At 39.5% G+C, this 23,221-nt stretch overlaps 5 protein-coding genes across 7 annotated transcripts; 2 read left to right on the top strand and 3 right to left on the bottom strand.

The window, feature by feature from the left end:
• Window positions 1-42: 42 nt before the first annotated feature.
• On the top strand, window positions 43-3,051 carry LOC111459981 (receptor like protein kinase S.2). Its single transcript, XM_023103060.1, has one exon. It carries the CDS (start codon window positions 142-144, stop codon window positions 2,617-2,619), a length of 2,478 nt encoding a protein of 825 aa, XP_022958828.1. The 5' UTR covers window positions 43-141; the 3' UTR covers window positions 2,620-3,051.
• A 1,323-nt stretch (window positions 3,052-4,374) lies between these two features.
• On the bottom strand, window positions 4,375-6,681 carry LOC111460019 (probable pectinesterase 29). The gene is made up of 5 exons (XM_023103097.1): window positions 6,482-6,681; window positions 6,233-6,392; window positions 5,950-6,159; window positions 5,088-5,338; window positions 4,375-4,534 (listed from the first exon to the last, which is right to left on the bottom strand). Exons 1-5 carry the CDS (start codon window positions 6,679-6,681, stop codon window positions 4,375-4,377), a joined length of 981 nt encoding a protein of 326 aa, XP_022958865.1.
• A 2,643-nt stretch (window positions 6,682-9,324) lies between these two features.
• LOC111460139 (60S ribosomal protein L13a-4-like) lies at window positions 9,325-10,773 on the bottom strand. Of its 2 annotated transcripts, none has more exons than XM_023103263.1 (4): window positions 10,431-10,773; window positions 10,175-10,291; window positions 9,987-10,074; window positions 9,325-9,667 (listed from the first exon to the last, which is right to left on the bottom strand). In XM_023103263.1, the coding sequence occupies exons 1-4, from the start codon at window positions 10,700-10,702 to the stop codon at window positions 9,524-9,526; spliced, it is 621 nt and encodes a 206-aa protein (XP_022959031.1). In that variant the 5' UTR covers window positions 10,703-10,773; the 3' UTR covers window positions 9,325-9,523. The 2 variants fall into 2 exon arrangements, with proteins under 2 accessions (XP_022959031.1, XP_022959032.1); XM_023103264.1 differs by lacking the exon at window positions 9,325-9,667 and adding an exon at window positions 9,671-9,704 and having other exon boundaries at window positions 9,958-10,074.
• Window positions 10,774-12,762: 1,989 nt separating this feature from the next.
• On the bottom strand, window positions 12,763-19,002 carry LOC111460138 (26S proteasome non-ATPase regulatory subunit 1 homolog A). Of its 2 annotated transcripts, XM_023103261.1 has the most exons (14): window positions 18,595-19,002; window positions 17,209-17,278; window positions 16,973-17,078; window positions 16,601-16,712; window positions 16,357-16,525; window positions 15,775-16,244; window positions 15,536-15,671; window positions 15,189-15,437; window positions 14,877-15,097; window positions 14,527-14,785; window positions 14,188-14,420; window positions 13,593-14,112; window positions 13,112-13,442; window positions 12,763-13,029 (listed from the first exon to the last, which is right to left on the bottom strand). In XM_023103261.1, exons 1-13 carry the CDS (start codon window positions 18,735-18,737, stop codon window positions 13,122-13,124), a joined length of 3,009 nt encoding a protein of 1,002 aa, XP_022959029.1. In that variant the 5' UTR covers window positions 18,738-19,002; the 3' UTR covers window positions 12,763-13,029; window positions 13,112-13,121. The 2 variants fall into 2 exon arrangements, with proteins under 2 accessions (XP_022959029.1, XP_022959028.1); XM_023103260.1 differs by having other exon boundaries at window positions 12,763-13,442.
• A 1,321-nt stretch (window positions 19,003-20,323) lies between these two features.
• On the top strand, window positions 20,324-22,827 carry LOC111460140 (cytochrome b5-like). Its single transcript, XM_023103265.1, has 3 exons — window positions 20,324-20,469; window positions 22,287-22,353; window positions 22,439-22,827. Exons 1-3 carry the CDS (start codon window positions 20,383-20,385, stop codon window positions 22,687-22,689), a joined length of 405 nt encoding a protein of 134 aa, XP_022959033.1. The 5' UTR covers window positions 20,324-20,382; the 3' UTR covers window positions 22,690-22,827.
• Window positions 22,828-23,221: the final 394 nt, after the last annotated feature.

Here is a 23,221-nt window from a genome sequence, read left to right as displayed (position 1 = left end):
TTTAAAAAAAAAAAAAAAAAAAAAAAACACAAAAATCTCACCCATAATTAATACAAATATGCAAAAAGTTCAAACCTTTACCCCAAAACTTCTCTTCATGTCCACATTGCCTCTTCTGCTTCTTCTTCTTCATCTTCGAATATGAAGCTGAACCGTCTCTGTTTTCTTCTACCGGCGGACTTCGATGAAGTCCAGCCACTTGATCGCGAAGAGCTTCATGAACTCAACGACAATCACAGCCACAACAAACATCAGAACAAACAGGATCACAATCAAGATAGTTGGTCTCAATTTCAAGCCTTACTCCGAGATTCCCTTCACAAAATCCATAACCTGAAATGGGTTAATTCTTGTTGCTACGGCGGCAGACCCAGAAACCCACCACCGTCCGAGTTTCACGACACCGATGGGGTACACCTTTCTGAGAAACTCGGCGGCGACAACCCAAGAATCTTCAGCTTTGCAGAGCTCTATATTGGAACCAAAGGATTCAGTGCAGAGGAAATTCTTGGTAGTGGTGGATTTGGGAAGGTTTACAGAGCATATTTGCCTAGTGATGGAACTATGGCGGCTGTGAAATGTTTGGCTGAAAAAGGGGAGAAGTTTGAGAAGACGTTTGTGGCGGAGCTGGTGGCGGTTGCCCATCTCCGACACCGGAATCTTGTCCGGCTCCGTGGTTGGTGTGTTCATGAAGACCAATTGTTCATTGTTTATGATTATATGCCCAACCGAAGCTTGGACAGAGTACTTTTCCGGCGGCCGGAGAACGGCGGGACGGATCTTAGTTGGAAACAGAGAGTGAAGATTGTGAGAGGCTTGGCTGCTGCTCTGTTCTATCTTCATGAACAATTAGAGACACAGATTATTCACAGAGATGTTAAAACCAGCAACGTCATGCTTGATTCCAATTACAACGCTAAGCTTGGTGATTTTGGTTTGGCAAGGTGGTTGGAGCATGATCTTGAGTACCAAAACAGCGTGCCGTCGATGAGCCACCACCAGTTCCGGCTGGTGGAAACCACCAAAATTGGCGGCACAATTGGGTATCTCCCACCGGAGAGTTTTCAAAGAAGAAGCATTGCCACTGCAAAATCCGATGTTTTCAGCTTTGGTATTGTTCTTCTTGAGATGGTCTCTGGTCGGCGAGCAGTGGACCTTACATGTCCTGATGATCAGATTGTGTTGCTTGATTGGTTTCGAAAGCTCTCCGACGATGGAATGCCGCTGCTCGGCGGCGATAACCGGCTGCCAGATGGGTCTTATAATCTGATTGAAATGGAGCGTTTGATCCATTTGGGTCTCCTCTGTACACTCCAAAGCCCTCTGTATAGACCAAATATGAAGTGGGTTGTGGAAGCCCTTTCCGGTGGTATGAATTTGCCGGCGCTTCCATCATTTCAGTCTCATCCTCAGTACATTTCTCTATCTTCCACCACCAATGGCAGCACTACCAGAAGCACTAGCAGTAGCAGAACCACAGCAACAACAATAACAGTTAGTTCATCAGATTTCGTATCAGCCAATGGAGAAACCATATATATGACAGCTGAGAGTGGGAACAACTACACCAACTCTTCTGATAAGCTTCTTGACAGAACAAAAACTTTTCAAATGATTGACAATCCAAGAGTAATATCATTCAAGGAGATCATTTCAGCCACCAATAACTTCTCCGACTCGCAGCGGGTGGCGGAGCTGGACTTCGGAACTGCCTACCATGGCTTCCTTGACAGCAGCCACCATGTTCTAGTGAAGCGCCTTGGAATGAAGACATGCCCTGCATTACGGGAACGATTCTCGAATGAACTCGAAAACTTGGGCCGTCTTCGCCATAGAAACTTGATACAGCTTCGTGGATGGTGCACAGAGCAAGGGGAGATGCTTGTGGTATATGATTATTCAGCAGACCGTCTCTTGAGCCACCTGCTTTTCCAGCATGACAATAGATCTTTACAATGGTGTCATAGATACAACATTATCAAATCTCTGGCTTCAGCAATTCTTTATCTTCATGAGGAATGGGATGAACAAGTCATCCACAAGAACATCACCTCATCAGCTGTCATTCTTGATATTGATCTTAACCCAAAGCTGAGTTCTTTCGCCCTTGCAGAATTCCTGACAAGAAATGAGCACGGTAATCATCATGTAACCATAGATAAAAGCAAATCGGTTCGCGGGATTTTCGGGTACATGTCCCCCGAGTATTTAGACTCGGGAGATGCAGCAGCGACAGCTGATGTATACAGCTTTGGTGTAGTCGTTCTAGAGGTGATTACTGGTCAGATGGCCGTCGATTTTCGACGGCCAGAGGTATTGCTGGTGAGGAAGGTCCATGAATTCCACACCCGGAAAAGATCACTGGAAGAACTTGCTGATATAAGGCTGAATGGAGAATACAACCACAAAGAACTGACGAGAATGTTGAGATTAGGTGTGGCATGTACTCACTCAAACCCAGATTTAAGACCAAAAATGAGGCAGATAGTTAAAATACTCGATGGCAATGATCAATGCTTCCCTAAAGAAGAAAAAATGGAGAGCCTAGAAGGTTGGAAGCAAAGAAATGCAACTTCTTTGTCACTGGTTAGGAGGATCCAAGCTCTGGGAATACAGTGAAAAACCAAAGAGATGAGTATTTCATTTGCTAATATTGTAACTTATAACAGAGAAGTATGGCTTCCGGATGTTTCATTCTGAGTAAGAACATAGTAATCACTTGTATTCTCCTTACATTTCCAGAGTCTTAGACCAATATCATTGACCAATCGAATCGTTAAAAGTGCAGTAAAAAAGCAAAGAATACTCATGTTAGAAATTACGACTCTCTACAATGGTATGACACTTTGAGTATAAAGTCTCATGACTTTGTTTTGGGCTTCTCCAAAAGGCCTCATACCAATGGAGATCTCTCCCAACAAATCTCAACAATTCCTCCTCTCGAATAAAGTACACTATAAAGCCTCCCATGAGGCCTATAAAGCCCTCGAACAACCTTCCCTTAATCAAGGCTCGACTCCTTCTCTAGAATCCTCAAACTAAGTACACCCTTTGTTCGACACTTGAGTCACTTTTGACTACACCTTTGAGACTCACAACTTCTTTGTTCGACACTTGAGGATTCTATTGACATAACTAACTTAAGGGCACGACTCTAATACAATGTTAGAAACAACAAACCTCCACTAGGTATGATATTGTCCACTTTGAGCATAAGCTCTCATGGCTTTGCTTTGGGCTTCCCCAAAAGACCTCGTACCAATGGAGACGTATTCCTTACTTATAAACTCGTGATCATTCCCTAAATTAGCCAACATGGGACTCTCTCCCAACAATCCTCAACGGTTGATCCTTCTTAACTAAAACAATTGCCTGACGGGCATTTCATCAAACATGTGGAGTGCGACATTCATGATGACAGAATTTGGTCCTCCACATTGAAGTTCGAATCCGATTTTCCCGTCAACTTTCAGAAAACAAACAGATTTCAATTGCAAAGTTCATTAGAGAAATAGGATAATCATACGAGTTCATATCAAAGAACATGCTGAGAATCAAAATGCAAGCGAATTAAGAGTGTCCCAGATCAGAAAATTTACTCACAACTGCAAAATAAAAACCAGAAAGTGGAAGTAGAACACAAATCTGCCACCCCGTGAATCTTCAACAGCGATTGGCAGCAGGAAAGAGGGAGAATCGGGCATCGTACAAAAAGGCTGACGTTTTAGAGATGACTACGAAGAGAAGGAAAAGTCGTGGGGTTTAGTAGATGCCATTTCAATTTCAACGATCAAAATCAAACGCAGCTGAATTCTACTTTCTGGGTTTTGATTTCTTCAAAAAAGTTGCTACCGATCATGATAAAAAGGATGAAATTGGCCGAATTGAACCGCAATCGAGGGAAATTTGTCAAAATTCTAACATCTTTTGATGCATTTGACACATAAAAGAAATTATTATTAACATTGACAATAATAATAATAAATTGACTTAGAATTGATTTTGTTGGCCAAATTTTATTCTATAATATTAGTAAATATCGTCTGTAGTCAGCTTCACAGATATAAGACGTTGTAAGAATAGATTTTCACATGTTTATGAGAAATGTTTTATTCTCGTCTCCAACTGATATAGACTCTCACAGACAAAAACAAATAATAATAATAATATTTTATTAAACATAAAGAATAAATTGGTAATTACACTAAGAGAATATAAATTACAAAAGTACATTAACTAGAATATTATTCAATAAAAATGTAGAAAAAAAATTAGTATTCTAATGGGAAGAGTTTAAATTTTCATGATTAGTGGTAATTTTAACAATTAACATTAAAGTAAATTTAAGAGTGGTTGAAAGCGGTTAAATTTTTTTTACCAAGGTTGATCTTGCATCCAACCTTCAGTATCGATAAAACTCATGTCGGTTAGCTGTTGTATTTCATTCAAATCCAGCTTCTTTTCCCATTTTACTCGATGCGACATGTCGGAACCTGGTCCGTAGCAACCATACTCTGCATAGGTTAATTGGTCCCTGGATTATAAAAATAAAATATTTATTATAATAAATAATAAAAAAATAGTAATTAGAAATAATTTAAACAACTTTATTTTCTTTCCTAATAAGTTTTTTATTTTTATTTTTATTTTTAAATTTAGGATTTACATTAACAAAACCCTAAGATTTTAAAAATGGATAAAAGCTAAAAAGGAAATTATTAGTAAACGCCTATTTTTCTTACAAAGAAAGCAAGTCATTAATTATATCCTTTTTCTAGTATAAGCCAATATATGTTATATATATGGCAATCGACATTTGTAACTGTGTCACACCCACTCCAACTCCGGGTGAGTCAAGTCAATTAGGATTTGCGTCGCCTACAGCCGAGCTATGCTCAAGCCTCTGAACCCATTTTGAGAATAAAGTTTTAGTAAACAATGAAACGCTATGGGTTCTTTTGAAATTTACAATATTACCCTCGACCTTGATAATACAATTTTGAAGTATTTATGAAAGATCAAAGGGTAATATTGTAACTTTGGAAAAGTCGAGCCGATAAACCGTTGAAGAATAAAAGATAGCTTACTCATGACCAACAAAATGCCAAGGATCCCAACCACTAGGGTTTATGACGTTGGAGAAGCTAGAATTGTAAAAGATAACCCTTGAGTAGCCTCTCCATGGCCTTCCTAAGAAAGCTGAGCCACTCCCAAACACTTTGCAATCTTTGAAAACAAACCCATTTGCATCATTTGGGTCGGTTCTTCCTTGTGCTGTTATGAAGCTTGTAGACCCCAATGGAAGAAGTGCTTCTCCCACCACTGATATCGAACATCCCTACATCAACGAAAACGATTCGGGTTTCACGACTTCATCTTTAACCGACTACAGGCTCATCCTAAACCCTAAACCCTAAACTCTAGTAAGTTCCTGCTACCTATGTTACTTCAAACGTCATACCATTTGACATCGAATAAGGTTTCACGACTTCATCTTTACCCGAACACAGTCTCACCCTAAACCCTAAACCCTAGTAAGTTCATACCTTCTATGTTGATTCAAACATCATATCCTTTGACATCATCGAAAACGATTAGGGTTTCATGACTTCATCTTTATCCGAGCACAGTCTCACCCTAAACCCCAGTAAGTTCTTGCCACCTATTTTGCTTCAAACATCATATCACCAAAAACGATCAGGGTTTCACAACTTCAACTTTAACTAAGCACAAGTTGTGATGTCCCACATCCATTTATAAGGGTATGGAAACCTTCCACTAGCAGACGCGTTTTAAAGCTTTGAGGAGAAGCCCGAAAGGAAAAGCCCAAAGAAGACAATATCTACTAGCGATCTGGGCTGTTACACAAGTTCACTCTAAACCCTAAACCCTAGTAAGTTCCCGCTACCTATGCTGCTTCAAACGTCATATCGAAACAGTAAAAGATACCTGAAAAATGGATTGGGCGCTTCCGAAAATAAAATCGACAGCACCTTGAATGACGCAACGATGATAATAATGTCGACCTTGATCATCCCACAAGGTATCTTGGACACCATAGAACCCACATTTATAAAACAAAGCCTTATCACCGGTGATCATAGCTGCAACTGCTGGAGCTCTTCGATTTCCATTAGTCCATGGAAAGTTATACGAATTCTAATACCCACAAGAATTAGATCACAAAAAAACAGAGTTAATATGAACAAATGAATGATGTTCACTTACTTACCACAAAAGTGATGGATTTAACGACAACATTATCAGCTGAAGAAGTGAAAGTAGGACTTTGAGCAAGAGTGAAATGGTCGTTCCAGACAACCTTTGTTGTCTTTCTTCTTTGTCCTTTCAAAATGATATACGGCTTATCATATGGGATTTTCACCTTCTCTCTAAACAAGAACAAACAAACAAACAAACAAACAAATAAATAAATAAATAAGAAGAGAAATTGAGGGTAATTAAGGAAATTGAAAATGACCTGTAAATACCAGGGTTGATATGAATGGAGATCCAGAACATATTATTTGAAGGAACAGAATCAATGGCGGCTTGAATGGTTGAGAAATTTCCATGGCCGCTCTGATCCACAACCACTGTCCGCCATGCCAATTTCTTCCCTCCCACGCTTCTATAACGTTCATCTTCATTTCCTCGTACAAATATTATCATCATTCCCATCAATCCCACAAAAATCCCACGAAAAATCCACATTTTTCTTATGTTCTTTGGAACAAATCTCTGCAAATTTTCATGAACAAGAACAAGAATGAACAAGAAGACAATGGGTATGTGTGTCTATATATATATATATATATATATATATATATGTATGTATGTATGTATGTATGTATGTATGTATATATAGAGAGAGAGGTTTGCTTTAATGGCAATTATTTATGGGGTTTTTTTTGTTCTTAAATGGATTGGCAAAGTGTGGGAAGGTCAAAGGTTTTCTCATTAATGGAATGAAATTTAATGGTTAATGGAGTGATTCAATTTTATTAGAATGTTTTCATGACTGTTATTATTATTTTTTTTTTTTGACATTATAGGTTTATTTTTGAATATTTACCGTGTCAGAAAGTTAAAACGTGAGGTAGAAATGATACATGAATGAATCGATATTGTGAGATTTCAAATTGAAGAGTAGAACGAAATATTCTTTATAAAGTTGTAAAAACCTCTCCCGAATGGATGTATTTCCGGGTACCCGAGAGAGAAAATGATAACAAATATTGAGGGTGGTTTTTATTTATAGGAATTTATGTGTCAAAACTATTCACGGTGTTTTTTTTTTATCGTAAAATTAGAATGTTTTTTACAATATCACTGGGAAACTTTTCCAAACGTCAGTGTGACACTTGTTTGAAAAACGATAAAAATGACCAATAATACCGTAATTTTTTTCGGGACTAATAGTTAACGTAACTATTGATTCCAAAAAACATGTCACAATTGGATGGTTTTTTTTGGAGTTCAACAGATATGGTAACTGAAAATTTTAACATTTTAGTCTAATGTATGTATATATAAAACCTCATTTAAGGCATTTTGTAACTTTCTCTAATGGTCCAACGTTTGACTATTCATAAAAATTATAATGCTATGTTGGAAAAAATATACCCGTTGGCCAATTGGTCAAAATATTAAATATTTATAATTTCTTTTTATTTTTTGGGAAGGTATAAATTTAATAAATAAAACTGCCCTTAAGAGAGAAAATCTAGACAGATGCGAGACAATAAAATTCCAACAAAAAAAAAACTTCAAATTAATTATATCAATAAATATATGTATTAACGTTAAATGAGTGCTCCATTTTATCCATAATAAATAAATAAATTAATTAAAAGAAATCATAAGAAATTCAAAACAGAAATTATTATTATTATATTCAAAACGTTGGAATATGTTTTTCCTTTTCTTTGTTTTCTTTTCCTTATATGAAAAGAAATATAATTAAATATGGCAACTTACACATTAATATAAATAAAAAGGGTGATCTCCAATAAAAAAAAATTAGAACAATTTCATTCTTAGTTCCCGTTAAATTATCTATTTATTTTTGTGGGGATCGGGACGACGATAAGAAGGGGCAAGAAATTGTGTGGGAACGGGGACAAAGAATAGAATCCCGTCCCCCGCTAGGAGAAAAATACTCCCAACCCTCTCCTCATTCTCCGTCTAAATGATAAATCCTCCTTTAGTGAGGCTCCGACCTTGTTGGTAAGACAGACATCTCTAGCCATTAGTTCTTCATCTTGAATTGCTTTTAAAAATGATTTAAAAAGTGATTAGGTTAGTTATAATTATATATTTTTCTCATTAAGTCAATTTTTAATAATTAATTTATTTGAAGTACTTTTTATTTATAATGATTTTTTTTATTTCAAAAAACCCATCTTGGTCATCTAAATCATTTTATTATCAAATTATTGTGACAATTATTGTGACATTTTATTATCAAATTAATTAACTTGCAACAGATTGAGTCGGTTGAAATTATTTGAGTTTAATTCAACTTCACCGGACCGAATTTCCCTCACTTTTAAGATTATTTTTTTAAAAGGTTTAAATATTATTTTAATTTTTATATTTACAATTTTTATTTATTTTAGTCCCTACATTTTTTAAATATTTACTATAAAAAAACTTTTAACATAAATTTATGGTTATATTTTAAAAATGAAAATGAAAATAAAATTTTTGAAAGTTCATCGACTAAAATAGACAACATGAAAACCAAAATGAACAAAACAAAAATATAAGAACCAAAAGAATGAATTTTTATTCCATTTCGTGATGTATAGTTTCCTTAAACTCAAAATGTTCTATGAGGATGCTACTAGTCGTCTATTTTTTATACTCGAAGTTAAATGCTATCTAAGACATTATGCTGTTTTTAGGTGCAATTGTGACACTTGTAAACGCCCCGAGTGGGTGCAGTTGTGACACTTGCAACAAAATAATTCTAGCTTAAGCAACATTTGCAACTGATTATGTAGCTGGTACGAGTGAGTGAGCCAATTTGAATTCATATCATCACTTATCACTTTCACCAACGAAGTGAATAATCCAATTCAAATTCCTACGATGACTCTCACAACCAGAGTAGGTCAATTCAAATTCATGTTGCCATTGGCCAAACAATGTATACAAGGGTCTAGCATGCAGCAACGAGCAATACACCTTAAACAAGCATTACCAAGACACTTAGCACGATACGGTAAAACACGTATTGCAAGTATTATGAACTTCAGATTGATCCGTCCTACTTGATATAAACGAAAGCAGTGGTATAGCATAAAGTACATGCTTGGCTTGGAGCAAACGGGTATCGTAAATCAACTGAATATAACAAAATGTATCGAAAACTTGACTAAAGAGAAGAATTGTAGAAGCATACAGAGACGTATCATCATGTCTACAAACAAAGATATATGTTGTCAAAATTGAAAAAGGGCAATTCAACAGCAACTCAATTCTCTAATATCCTTGCTTCTGAGATCAAAATTACCAATTAGTATTTGATGGGAGCAATAACTTCAAGATGGGGTCCAAGCTTCTCCTCAGCAACCTTCTCTGCTTTAATCCTCAGCTTATTTAATTGCTTCTTTTTCTCATATGCAGCTTGAGCTCTCTCCTTTCTCTTCCTCTCAAGTTCCTGCATTGGAATAGTACATCAATTTGTAAGAACTGAACTTCATGAACCAAGAACTGGAAAACTGATGTATATTTCCATTCACAAGTGCAATAGTGTTGCAGTTAAGGGAGAGAAATTAAAGCATTATACAATTAAACAAGAGAACTATAACTAATATGATCAACTTGAACCTAAAGATTGGAGAACACAAGTAAGAATTGAACATAAAATCAATGATAAGCAATGAAATGGATGAACATACAACGCCGAACAAGTATAATTAACATTTATTTGAAAAAGACAACACCAACTATAAATTCAAAGCACATGACATTCTCACCTTGATGGTATCATAGTGGTTCCATCCAACCTCCGACGAGAGTCTGCCCAACAAACAGTACTTATGTCCGGCTTGAAGCCTCAAGACCCTGAATTTCCAAAGCAACAAAACCAATTTGTAAATACAGAGACCATACAATCAGAACTAAAATAAACACCAAAACCACTAATCCCCCAAACACAACTTACTTGAGAGCATCAGGGATGACCATCCTCTTAATCTTATCGTATGGAGGAGGAACACCCTCGTACGCCTTCAAACGGGCAAGCGCCGCCGCTCCACGCTTGGTCTTATGGGGAATCATCCTATAACCCAAATCAAATAAAGTGAAAAAAAAAAAACTCCCGAATCTGCACATTCACTCCCAATCGCACATAACCAAATCGAAGAAAATGACACAGCATTCAAAATACAAAAATGCAGAAGAAAAGAGCAAGACAATACCCACGAATGGTACGCCAAAGGATCTTAGCGGGGGCACGGAAGTGAATTGGACCATGAGAAGGTTTGGTGTTCATCCGCTTCCTCAAGAACCGCATGTACTTCATCTTTTGGCGGACCAATCCGCCGGAGATGCAGATCTCCTCGCACCTAACAACCACAACTTTCTGTCCATTGAGAAGCTCTTTAGCCAGAATCGAAGCGAGTCTTCCCAACATGTGATGCCTGGCGTCAACGACGACGCGCTTGGCGCAGATACCGGAACCGGACACCATCTTCTCGTCTCTCTGTGCAAAAGCCTCGAGTTGCTATAATCTTCTCTGCGAGGGAAATGCTTGGGGTTGCTAGGGTTTTTCAATTAATATGTGAGGGATGCATGAATCTCATTGGGTCACTCATTTTGAGCCTACTTTTCGTAGGCCTCTCATTTCGGGCGTACTTTTATGGGCCCCCCATTTGGGCCTACTTTTTATGGGCCCACATTTTGGGCCTACTTTTTCCATGGGTCTCTCATTTTGGACGTACTTATATGGACCTCCCATTTTGGGCCTACTTTTAAAAGGCCTCTGGTTGTGGGCGTACTTATATGGGCCTCCCATTTTGAGCCTACTTTTAAAAGGCCTCTGGTTGTGGGCGTACTTTTCGTGGGCCTCTCAATTTGGGCCTACTTTTCGTGAGCCTCTCATTTTGGGCCTACTTTCGTGGCCATTCAGTTTGGGCCTACTTTCGTGAGACTCTCAGTTTGGGCTACGTTTCGTGGGCCTCTCATTTTGACCTACTTTTCGTGACTCTCAGTTTGGGCCTACTTTCGTGGGTCTCTCAGTTTGGGCCTACTTCGTGAGACTCTCAGTTTGGGCCTACTGTTCGTGGGCCTTTCCGTTTGGGCCTACTGTTCGTGGGCCTTTCAGTTTGGGCCTATTGTTCGTGGACCACTTAGTTCGGCCTACTTTTTGTGAGCCTCTCAGTTTGGGCCTACTTTCGCAAGACTCTCAGTTTGGGCCTACGTTTCGTGGTTCATTCAGTTTGGGCCTACTGTTCGTGGGCCTGTCATTTTGGGCCTATTGTTCGTGGGTCCTCTTGCTGGGCCTACTTTCGTGGGCCTCGTTTCATGGGCCTCGTTTGGTGGGCCTATCATTTTGGTCCTACTTTCGTGGGCCTTTCATTTTTGAGCCTACTGTCCGTGGGCCTTTCATTTCGGCCTACTGTTCGTGGGTCCTCTTTTTGGGCCTACTTTTCGTGGGCCTCTCTTTTGGGCCTACTGTTCGTGGGCCTCTCGTTTTGAGCCTACTTTTCGTGGGCCTCTCAGTTTGGGCCTACTGTTCCTGGGCATCTCAGTTTGCGCCTACTTTTCGTGGGCCTCTCATTTTAGGCCTACTCTTCGTGAGTCCCCTCCTTCTGGGCCTTCTTTTGTGGGCCTACTTTCGTGGGCCTCTCATTTTGGGCCTACTTTTCGCGAGACTCAGTTTAGGCCTACTTTTCGTGGGCCTCTCAATTTGGCGTACTTTTATGGGCCTTGATGGGCCTACTTTTCGTGAGCGTCTCAGTTTGGGCCTTGTTTTCGTGGGCCTACCATTTTGGGCTTACTTCATGTGCCTCTTATTTTGGGCATACTTTCGTGGGCCTCTCCTTGTGGGCCTACTTTCGTGGGCGTCTCATTTTCGTCCTACTTTGGTGGGCCTCTCATTTTCGGCCTAAATTCGTGAGCCTCTCAGTTTGGGCCTAATTTTCGTGGGCCTTTCATTTTTGCGTACCTTTATGGGCCTCCCAGTTTGGGCCTTCATGGGCCGCTCATTTTGGGCCTACTTTTCGTGAGCCTCTCGGTTTGGGCCTACATTCGTGGGCCAATCATTTTGGGCTTACTTTCATATGCCTCTCATTTTGGTCCTACTTTTTGTGGGCCTCTCATTTTTGGGTACTTTCATGGGCCTCTGATTTTTGGGCCTGCTTTTTTATGGGTCTCTCATTTTGGGCCTACTTTTTCATGGGCCTCGCATTTTGGGTGTACTTTGTCATGGGCCTCTCTTTGGGCTTTTTTGAACTCATTTTAATTTCTAGAATTTATATTATTTTTGTGTTTGTCACCAACTTTGAATGATTGTTCACCATAAAACTATCCCCGCTCTATACTCATAAATAGGTGTAATTCAATCGTTATCACAATCAAAATTCATGAAGATGGAGCGACTTTTTCATTTACGGCATAGCTTTAGAACAAGCACGGAGTAAAATCCCATATAGCACACAGTGAGAAAAATGGTAGATATTGATGTGATTTCTGTGTTCATTCTGCAAGTCCCAAATGGAAAGCGGATGGGGAGGGGGAAGAAGAGCGAACTAAACCGGAGGAGGAAAAGAAGTACCACCGAGCTTCCTCGTTCGCCGAAACGCTCGGCGACAATAATAACGTCTCGACTACAAAAAGCATCACACTTTTAAGAATGGAGTGGCTTCAGGCTTCAGCTTTCCATACACAATTCCATTCCTATCTTCCTAGAATTTGAAACATGGATACAAGGAAAAGAAAGAAATCCAGTTCATACATCAGGAGTCCCCAAGATCGTCGGTAGCATGTCGAGGTAATCTAACTCAAAATAATATCTTGTACTTTACCTGTGCCTGGATTGCTCTGCAATGTCCTCTGGAGAAGATGACATGAGTACCAACCAAGTCATGAACAAATCAACAAGTGGATGATCACGAGGAGTATTCGAAAGGCTGGGGTGGTTGAGGCTCCTCGTCTACAGCCATGGCTGATCCCAAACCTTGCTGCCCGATTGCAGAGCCACTGGCAGGTGATGCTGTCGATGATGGTGTGTCCGTTAGAGAGAGAACCTCGGGTTCAGAAGGACGCAAGTCTCTCAGTAGGACGAAACCTGAAGGTGCCAACTTCACTGGTACATATCTGCTTTCCTCTAAAAATTTGATGAATTTTTCCTGAGCAGGAACCACTCTAGCTGGGTTGGTCAGAATTTCAAAAGACGGCTCTGGTTCTGTTTTCTTAGGCGGGTTGTCGACCTGCCACATAGTAAGCCAAAGAACACGTTACGCCGATCTGTCATAGTTCCTTGACAATAAAAACTTAAGAAGATATGCAGAGTTATAAGCAAAGTGAACGTAATGCAACATAGACTCGAACTGGTAACGGACCGAAACAATGAAATTTACCTGCATAGAGTCGCCATCCTTCACAGCGGATGATTTCCCTTTAGCAGGATTAGAACCTGTGGATGAAGATTCAGCTGCAGATGACTTTTCAGCATTGTTCTTCTGTTCAGCTTCTTTCTTAGCCCTCGCTTTAGCCTTTGCTGAAGTCGACAAAACTGCGGTTGGAAGTTTTACAGCAGACATAGCGGCAGGAACGGTGGTTGGTTTGGGATACTCGAATAGTGAAGGTTTTGCATGCGACAAGAATTCAAACTTCGGAACTTTCAAGTCGTAATTCAGTCCAATAAATGCCGTGGGCGAGAAGGATAAGCTGATAAAATAGATAAGGGGATACCAATACCAAAACTGGCTGAAAACAGCAAGACCAACAACTGCAGTCATTTTGTCGTGTTTGGTCTTGGACGACAATCTTATAGTAACATTCCTACCGCCAGCATCTAAAATTCCCGATGCCAAGATTGCTCCCATCTTGCTCATGGTGTCTTCATGCTTATCCAAAATTATTTTCTCCAATTGTCGCCTACATTAGAAATTTATTAGGTGAAAAAACTTCAGAGAATAGAGATGGAAGAATATAAAAGTAAAGAGATAATACCTGAATGCTCCGACACGGGAATCGCTGGCTTCACTAATCTGGACCATGACCATAGCCATTGCAACAAGTGCACCTTGCCGAACAAAATCAACGACATCTGATGTGAGGGGCTCCAGCAAGGATATAGCCTCACTCAGCCCAGTGCCTGCACACGATATGCCCACTGCAAGAGCAGCCCCGTATCGAACATGTGGGTTGTAAGATTCAGACAGCAAGGAGACAATTCGAGGCGTCTGTGATTTATAAACAACATGAGATCAGAATTTCAAATATAAGAGATGAAGGAAGGAGACTGTTAAGGTGGGGTAACTCGTTCTTATGAATTGATATGCCACTAACCTGCTCAGGCTCCGAGTAGAGGACAAACCCCAGGGCAAGAACAGCTGTTCTCCTAACATCATCACTCACATCGGATACAGCAAAATGAAGCAACTGACGTATTGCCTTGTTGTTTGCTGTACCTCGGTATGCCAATGCTAATGCGTACATACCACCATAACGAATTATAGGATCTTGATCTCGAGTCATCTGCTCGATTAAGGTATCAGCTTCTTCTTCTCTTCCATAAACGGTGAGGGCTATCCCCAACGATAGGCCACTGAATAAGAGTATAAAAATTAAGAAAACAACATAATAGATGAATAGAACACTTCACCAAGTTCTAATCGAGAGAACAAAACGCTAATTACCGGATGATCTTTTCATGCTGTGTCTCATGCGCATAGGCAAGCATCTCGCTAGCCTTCTCACTCGCTGTACCAACCATAAGTAAGCCCATACTGATGCCAGCAGCTTCACCAGCAACAGCACTGTCTGTGTATAGCACAGTCTTGATGTCATCATAAATCTCTTCATCAGCAGTCCCGAGGGTTGCCAAACCAAGACCCAAGCAAGCACCATGTTGTATAACCTGAATCCATCAAAATAACCAAAATCGATGTATACTCCCCAAACATCAAGTCATCGACTAACCAGTACAGGAAATTTAAAAGAATGTGTACCTCTACATTAGTACTTCGTAGGCTATCTCGAAGAAACTGTTTTATGCCTTCACCATGGTTGGCATGAATAAGACCTAGAGCATAAAGGGCACCGCCCTCCGAGTAAGGACTGCCACCACCACCAGACCCACCTTGTGGCAAGTATGGTGCCATAAGAGATCTTCCCTGCTGCAAATGCCCTCTGTGAATAACACCAAGCCCTGCTGTAGCACTAAACTTAGCCCAGTTGGTTGCCCTGCTCAACCAGTCCTAGATAAATAAAAGAAGAGCAAGACATCATAAATGTCAACGAACAATAAATTAATTACAAAATGAAGGAAAATATTGTAGTCCAAGATCAGGCTCACCAAGTTCTCACGGAGAAATGTATCGACAGTGGTTCCAGCATGCATGATTGCATTAGCATAAATTGTAGCACTATGGCAGACACTATTTCTCATCTCTACAGATTGCTTTATTGTCTTCAGAATGAGAAGATCCGATCTATCGACAATTAAGGTAAAAAAAAAAAACAAAAGATACAATCTCTGTATACTTCAAACCGGGAACGACAATGTAAGGAAGGCTTAAGAAGAAAATTTCTTACTTGTTGTGACTGTATAAGAACTGTAGGGTCAAGTGTATTGATGTTTCTCCTGATAGAATTCCCTTGATTTTTGTATACCTCTCAGCATACGCTGCCTCCTTTGGATCTGCTTGTTGTACATTCAGATTGGGGGCAGAACTTTCATCGGTCATTTGAGCATCCACAGGAGCAGGAGAACTCTCACTTTGAGCAGACTCATTTGAACCGGGCTGTGCTGCTGCTGGAGGTTCAGGCTTGGGATTTGGGAGCCGATCCCTCACATTTAACAAAAAAGCCTGGTGCTCGTTCTCTATGAGATCAAAGGCAATTTGAAACGCCAGAAGAGTGTCGTCCCTGTTTTCGGATTGAAGAAGTTTTTCCAATATGCTTGCAACACCTTCAGGTTCATCCAAGAACATAAGACACTGACAAATGCTCAAATAATCTGGAGAGGGCAGCTTCTGATATACTTTGACAAGAAGACGAAGAACCTATAGGATTAATGAAAGAAGAAAGATGAGAATCAACCCTCAACATTCTCATCCAAGAAAACAATGTAATACTTTTAGGCTGGTAAATGAGCAAGTTGATTAAATCACTCACCTCGTGTCTATATTCTCTAAGGTTAACAAATGAGTGTGAAACGTTTATGCAGTAGGATAGAGTTCCTTGAACATTATCACTTTTCGTGATCGCTTCCTCTAATTTGTCCAATCTTCGGCACTCAATTGCAATTCCCATAGCTTGTTGGTATTTCCCATCCGTGATACACCTAAATGAACACATAATGAGTAACTAATGGGTAGTAAAGAGAGGCATCATGCTAGAGACAGAGAGACCCACATACTTATTAAGCATTCTCTCCACAATTGCCTCCAGCCTTGGGTCAACATTCGTCCCTGCTGCATTCGACTCTGCTGCCTTAGACTTAAGACTAGCATATTCATCGATAGCTTTAGCTGAGATTTCAAATAAAGAAACATCAATATCAAATTATCGAGTCTCACTTTATCTAAGCATCCTAAGATCCCTCTATTAATGTCAATTGTCTCTTGTACAATCATAAGTTATTAACAAAACCAGAAAACATCATTATTCGACATGCTTAAGATTCATCTTCAGCCACAAACAGAAATTTTGAAGAAAATCTATATATATGAGTTTAATAATAACTTTTACAGACTAATATCTAATTGATGAAGATAGTGATTATTCTTACCTAGAAGGGTATGAATATAATCAGAATCCTCAGAAACGTCGAAGAGCGAACCAGCTCCAAGTGCATAAGATAGGGAGTCATTAAGTTCACCCAAGTAATAGAACACCTGTGAGTTAAAGGTGGGGTAATCCATTATCAATGAATGGAAAACAAAACAATTTATAGAAAGTGAAGAAAGTGAAGAGAAACAAACAATCTGTATCCCAGAGAAACCAAAAGAGAAAGACCATGTTTACCTTTGATACAAGTAACGCTGCTAGTTGTCTCTGATGCTGATCGAATTCTTCATCTTCATACAAGCTTTCACTGAAAAGAAGTGAAACATATATTACATATAGAGCAACAATATGCACTATCATATCAATGATATCACCACCCGCAACACAAGTCATAGAGCATACTTCTACGATATCCAACACAAACAACAAGTCATCCCATTATTTTGTTACAACACAGGCCCATATACTTTTTTTCCTTTTTATGAGTAAGAACCGAGCTTCCATCGAGGAAATGAAAGAAAAATACGAAAAACAAGCCCAACATAAAGGAACCTAAACCCTAATCTCAAAATTACAAATAAATGACACCAACCCAACAGAATTACACCAAGCTCATAACTGCACAAATGTTGTTGATTGACGCCCATAAGAAACGTTACCTAAGAACCTTCCAAACATCCTCACACAATCTCTCCACCTCTTCCCAGATCTATTTACATCATATTTGACTGCTGGTCATAAATCACAGTTAGGATGAACCACCCACTTGTTAGAAAATGATTAACAATAAGTCAGCATTAAACAACACCCCTTGTAATCAATCATGAATAATGAACACTCATGAGCTATGAGTTATCCCCGTCACTTTTCCATATAACTTGTACAGTTCACCCTCTTTGGCTCTACCCATGAATTAGCTTCCCAAGTTTGTACCGAGAGCAAGAGAACAGAACTTGCTCGCGCTTTCCAAGCCTTGGAGTGATTCCTTACGACATGGTAGCAGATTACCCAGAATGCTAACCTAGTCACCTTAACTAAGAACTCCTGTATATATGGATGTCATGATCCATGGAGGATGTAAACGCCCAGGCTCATAAAAACCCAACAACTGGAATATCACAACTCAAACACCATCTATTTTACCAAGAAACCTCGATAAATTTCGGGTTCGCAATGTTGTCAAAAGAAAAATTAACTAAACTAGCAACCTACATTAGAAGGCACGGTTGTTTATTACTGATCCAAATTCCAGAATCAGAGTGCAGGTCGACATAAAGCATGATTCAACTTAGTTTCAACCCAATGTCTACCCAGCAGTCGCTAATTTTACAAATGTCAACTTGAATTTCTCCAAAATAACACTTCGGCACTCAAGACTCCAATTTCTCAGACCCAACAAAAGAAAGTGTCAAAACATCAAGTAACACCCGCTAGAATTTGTTAGTTTAGACATTATCCACGACGAATCCACACCGAAAAGAAATAATCTATTTCTCCCTCGTATATTAACAGCCCCATAATCCAAGAAAACTAAAAAGAACAATATCCAAGTAAAGAATCGAAGAACTCAACAAATTAAAACGCAAACTTTCATCAAGAAAAAAGGAGAAACCAAATACATACATGACAGGGACGCTAGTTGAGATCTCGGGCCAAAAGTTGTCGACCAAATTGTTGAGATTCAATAGAGCGTGAAGCTTGAGCAAAGGATGGGTCTCATTAAGCATCGCCAAAAGCCCACCAGCCGAGCTCACCAAGGTCGCCATAGCTTTGACGATACGAACACTGAAACGGAGCTCGGATCTGTGGGCAACAGAGAAATGAATCCAAAAATCAAAACTAGGGTTTTACAAACCCTATTGGGGGAAGCAAGATTCTTGGAACAGAGAGCGAGGAAGGAGATGAGAAAAAATAAGGAATTGAGTGAGAATTGGGGGATTCGCTACTGAAATGGTTTGCTTTTTTGTTTCGATTCTATCGATCTACCAAAACCTGACTTAGCCAACAAGTCAGTTCCTTTTCCTCACTATCTAAAATTTGGATTAAAATGTAAACTTACAAAGTCTTTCATTTTCATAAACTTTAAAATTTCAAATTAACCTTTCATTCCTTATTAAAAAAAAATTAGGGTTAAAATAAAAAAATCATTTAATTATGCTTGACTTTTTTGAAAAATTCATAATATTATTCTTGATGTTTTTTTTCTTGAACGGAATCTCATTTAGAATTTCAAATAAAATTTGAGATATAAAAAAGTGTGACGGTGACATGGAACACTGTAGCGTTCCATTTTTTGTTCTAAATCACCACTACACATTTTCAAGTCCGAATTCTCGATCAAATTTTTAAATAATTTATACAATGCTCGTATTCACCATGTAAAAGACCTTTTATGATCATGTTAACGTATATGTCTCACTAACAAACTAAAAAAAATGTCCGGTTTGTCTCAAAATTATATTTTTACCTTTTTTATGTTCTTCTTAGATACTCTATTGATAGCATATAGAAGAGGTTTTACTAAAAAGTTAAGTAAAGCTCGCTGTTGTACATATGTATCAGCCTAACCCCACTGCTACCCGATATTGTCTTCTTTGAGCTTTTCCTTATGGGCTTCCACTCGAGGTTTTAAAACACATCTGTTAGAGAGAAGTTTCCACAACCTTGTAAAGAATCTACCCCCTCGGGGATCAGTGTTGTCGCTAGCATGGTGTCCACCCCCAATCGGGGACTAGCCTCCTTGCTAGCACATCGTCCAGTGTCTGGCTCTGATACCATTTGTGTTCAAGTTCACCGCTACTAGATATGGTTATCTTTGGGCTTTACATTTCGAGATTCCACTCAAAGTTTTAAAACTCATATGATAGGGAGAGGTTTGGGTAACCTTATAAAAAGAATGTTTTGTTCCTCTCTACAACCGATGTGAGATCTCATAAGAGAGACTTTTGAACAGCTAAATACCATTACGAGCACAATATAAATGAATGTTATTTTGTGTCACGAACTCTTTTTGAGCGACCCTTTCTTTCGGTCGAGCCTCAAATGGATTCCTTTCTCGATACTCGACACAAGGGCTGTCCTCCTTCCCCCACAACGTTACAATTGGGCGAGAATTGCATACTCACATTTAAAAATTTTCTCACCTTGAAAGTTGGAACATTTCTCCATAATTTGTGAATCATTCAATCCAAGTGTCGGCTATTTTGGACACGAATCAAGAAATCACTGCTAACCAATAACTCACCCACCACCAAATTTCAATTCAATTCAATTCAATTCAATTCAATGCCTTCCCCTTCCCCCACATTCACGCATTTACTCGCACCCATCTCTATTTCTGCCCCGCCCGCCCTTGCTGCTGCAGCGTCCTTTTTCTTCACATTCACCCTTGTTTGCCTTGGAGATCGGCAAATGGGTGGCCACGGAAAGGTCTTTACATTGGCTGAAGTCTCTCAGCACAATACCCGCCAGGACTGTTGGTTGATCATCAATGGCAAGGTTTTTCTTCAACACCCTTTACTTTGTTTTTGGGCTTTCTTCTTTCGGATGCCTGGAGGAGTTTGATTCTGTGCTTGTTCTGTTTTTGTGTTCTTGTTCTTGGAATCTCACATGCATTGTGGACAGACCCATTGTTCTTCATAGTTGAATCAATATGTTGTTCGGGTTTTCGCTTTCGAGCTTTGTTTTTAAAACATGTCAAATGTGAGTTTTCATGCCTTTATAAAAAATGTTTCGTCCCCCAACCGAGGTGGGATCTCACAATCCACCTCCTTTGTGGCACAGCATCCTCACTTGCACTCGTCTCGTCTCTTCAATCGAAGTGGGATCTCATGATCCCCTTTCGTGGTCCAGCGTCCTCGTTGGGCACACCACCCCATGTCTACCTCCTTTGGGGCTCACTCTCCTCGCTGACACACTGTCATGTGTCTGGCTCTGATACCACTTGTAAGAGTCCAAATGGTACCACTTATAAGAGTCCAAGCGGCAGAGATTTCTACACTCTCAAACCGACGTGAGATCTCACAATCCACCCCTTCAGGTCCAGTGACCTCAATGACACTCATTCCTCTATTCAATCAACGTGGGATCTCACGATCCACCCCCTATGGCCCAACATCCTTGCTGACACACTGCCCAATGTCTCTCCCCTTCAGGGCTAGCCTTGTTAACACACCACCACCTTGTGTCTAGTTTTGATACCATTTTAACAGCTCAAGCGGAAAAGGTTTCTACACTCTTATAAAAGATGTTTTGTTCTCCTCCTCAACTGACGTGGGATCTCTCAATCCACCTTCTTCAGGGCCCAGCATCCTCGTTGACACTCGTTCCTCTCTCCAATTGACGTGGGATCTCACACTAATAACAATTAAGATTCCCTCCTAATCACCACTTTTAACACAGGCAAACTCAAACCCAAAAACATCCTCTTGGAGAGTGATGTTTCATCCTCACCAAGGTAGCGTTTCTCGTTCTAGAAATTGCTAGAGACTGAGTAGTAAGGCATTAGAAGATAGGTTCTTTAGCTTTGTGGCTCTCATGGTAGAAATTTCTTGAATAAGGCTCAAATGCCTCAATCACTTGGTTTGTTTAAGTTGGAAATCTTGAGTTTGTGTAATATGTGTCAATAGGTAATGGAAGGGAGTGATTGGATTCATTCGTGTATGCTTGGTTTATGGGCTTGTGTTCCGTAGAAGTTCACATATAGTGGATTTAAAGCTTGTGAATGTACCTTGGATCACGCAGCCCATGGATTCATTCAAGTTTAGTGTTTTGACTCATTTAATTTTTGTGTGTGCAAATGCTCTTGTTCACTAAGGGTGCTCTTATGCATACCTTGTGAGAATAGGACCTAATGGGTGTTTGTGAGATGAGATCCTACGTCAGTTGGAAAGGGGAACAAAACATTTCTTATAAGTGTGAAAATTTCTCCCTAACAGACGCATTTTAAAACCTTGAAGGAAAGTCCAAATATGACAATATCAGCTAGCGATGAGTTTAGGCTGTTATAGTATAAGGAAAGCCTAAAGAAGACAATATCTGCTAGCGGTGAGCTTGAGCTGTTACAGTGTTGGACATTCGACACCTGTTGTGTTAAACTTAACCGATCAAAAATCAGGTGTCCGAGGAATGGTGAACACATCATTGCTATGTTGTATGATGGGTTGATGTCGGTCGCTGCTGCCCTTATTTAGATCTTGTTCATTCTTGATTATACTGTTGCTATTTGATAATTTTGTTGGACCCCAAATGTGAATACTCATTCCAGGAGAGGCCATTTGAGATTATCATCTTGACCATTTTGATTATCCCAACAGGTTTACAACGTAACCGAGTTCTTGGAAGACCATCCCGGTGGCGACGAGGTGTTGTTGTCTGGCACAGGTTTCGGCATATAGCTTTAGTTCTTTACAATGCACGTCGAGTGTCGATGCACCATTTACATATAACGAGTTTTTCATTGCAACAGGTAAGGATGCAACAGATGATTTCGAAGACGTGGGTCATAGTGAGAGTGCAAGAGAAACGATGAACAAATACTATGTTGGAGACATTGACATCTCGACAATCCCTGAACGTTTGACATACACAGCTTCGAAGCAGCCTCACTACAATCAAGATAAGACGACCGAGTTCATCGTCAAGCTTCTCCAGTTCCTGGTCCCTCTCGCAATCTTGGGTCTGGCAGTTGGTATCCGCTTTTATAGCAAATCAACCTGAGTTTCTTGTTCCGATATTCGGTGGTCGATGGTCGAGTCTAATGGTCAATTACAAACTGCTGCATTGTGCTTGTAAAACTTTGATTAAAGAAAAGTGTTCTAATCATGAAGCTGGTGGCTTTAATCAGTATTTTACTAACAAAATCTCTTATCTTTTCCTCTAATAATCATTTAACACATGACTAAACTAATCCCCAATGATTAACAGCACAAACATGGGGAAGATATTAAAATAATGATGTGACGGTTTTACCCTCTCAAAAGGAAATTAACTAAAGTGTATTGTGTCCCACTCCATCGCTTTTGTCTTACTTTTAAGTAATTAATCATTTTACCCTTTTAAAAAAATGACAACAAATTGAAGGGCAAATTCATAGACAATCTTTAGGCAACTTAATCATTGCAAATTTAAATGAATGGGAAGGACTAAAATGAAAATATGGAAGAAGTGAAGGACGAAAATGCAAGGAAGGAAGACTAAAATGGTAAAGTTTAGAAAGTAAAAGGTAAAAAGTTGAGGGTGAATCACAAAT

This window comes from Cucurbita moschata, unplaced genomic scaffold (assembly GCF_002738365.1).
Source record: "Cucurbita moschata cultivar Rifu unplaced genomic scaffold, Cmos_1.0 Cmo_Scf00023, whole genome shotgun sequence".
In the NCBI taxonomy this organism is placed as follows: Eukaryota; Viridiplantae; Streptophyta; class Magnoliopsida; order Cucurbitales; family Cucurbitaceae; genus Cucurbita; species Cucurbita moschata.
This window is presented reverse-complemented; position numbering and strand designations above follow the sequence as displayed.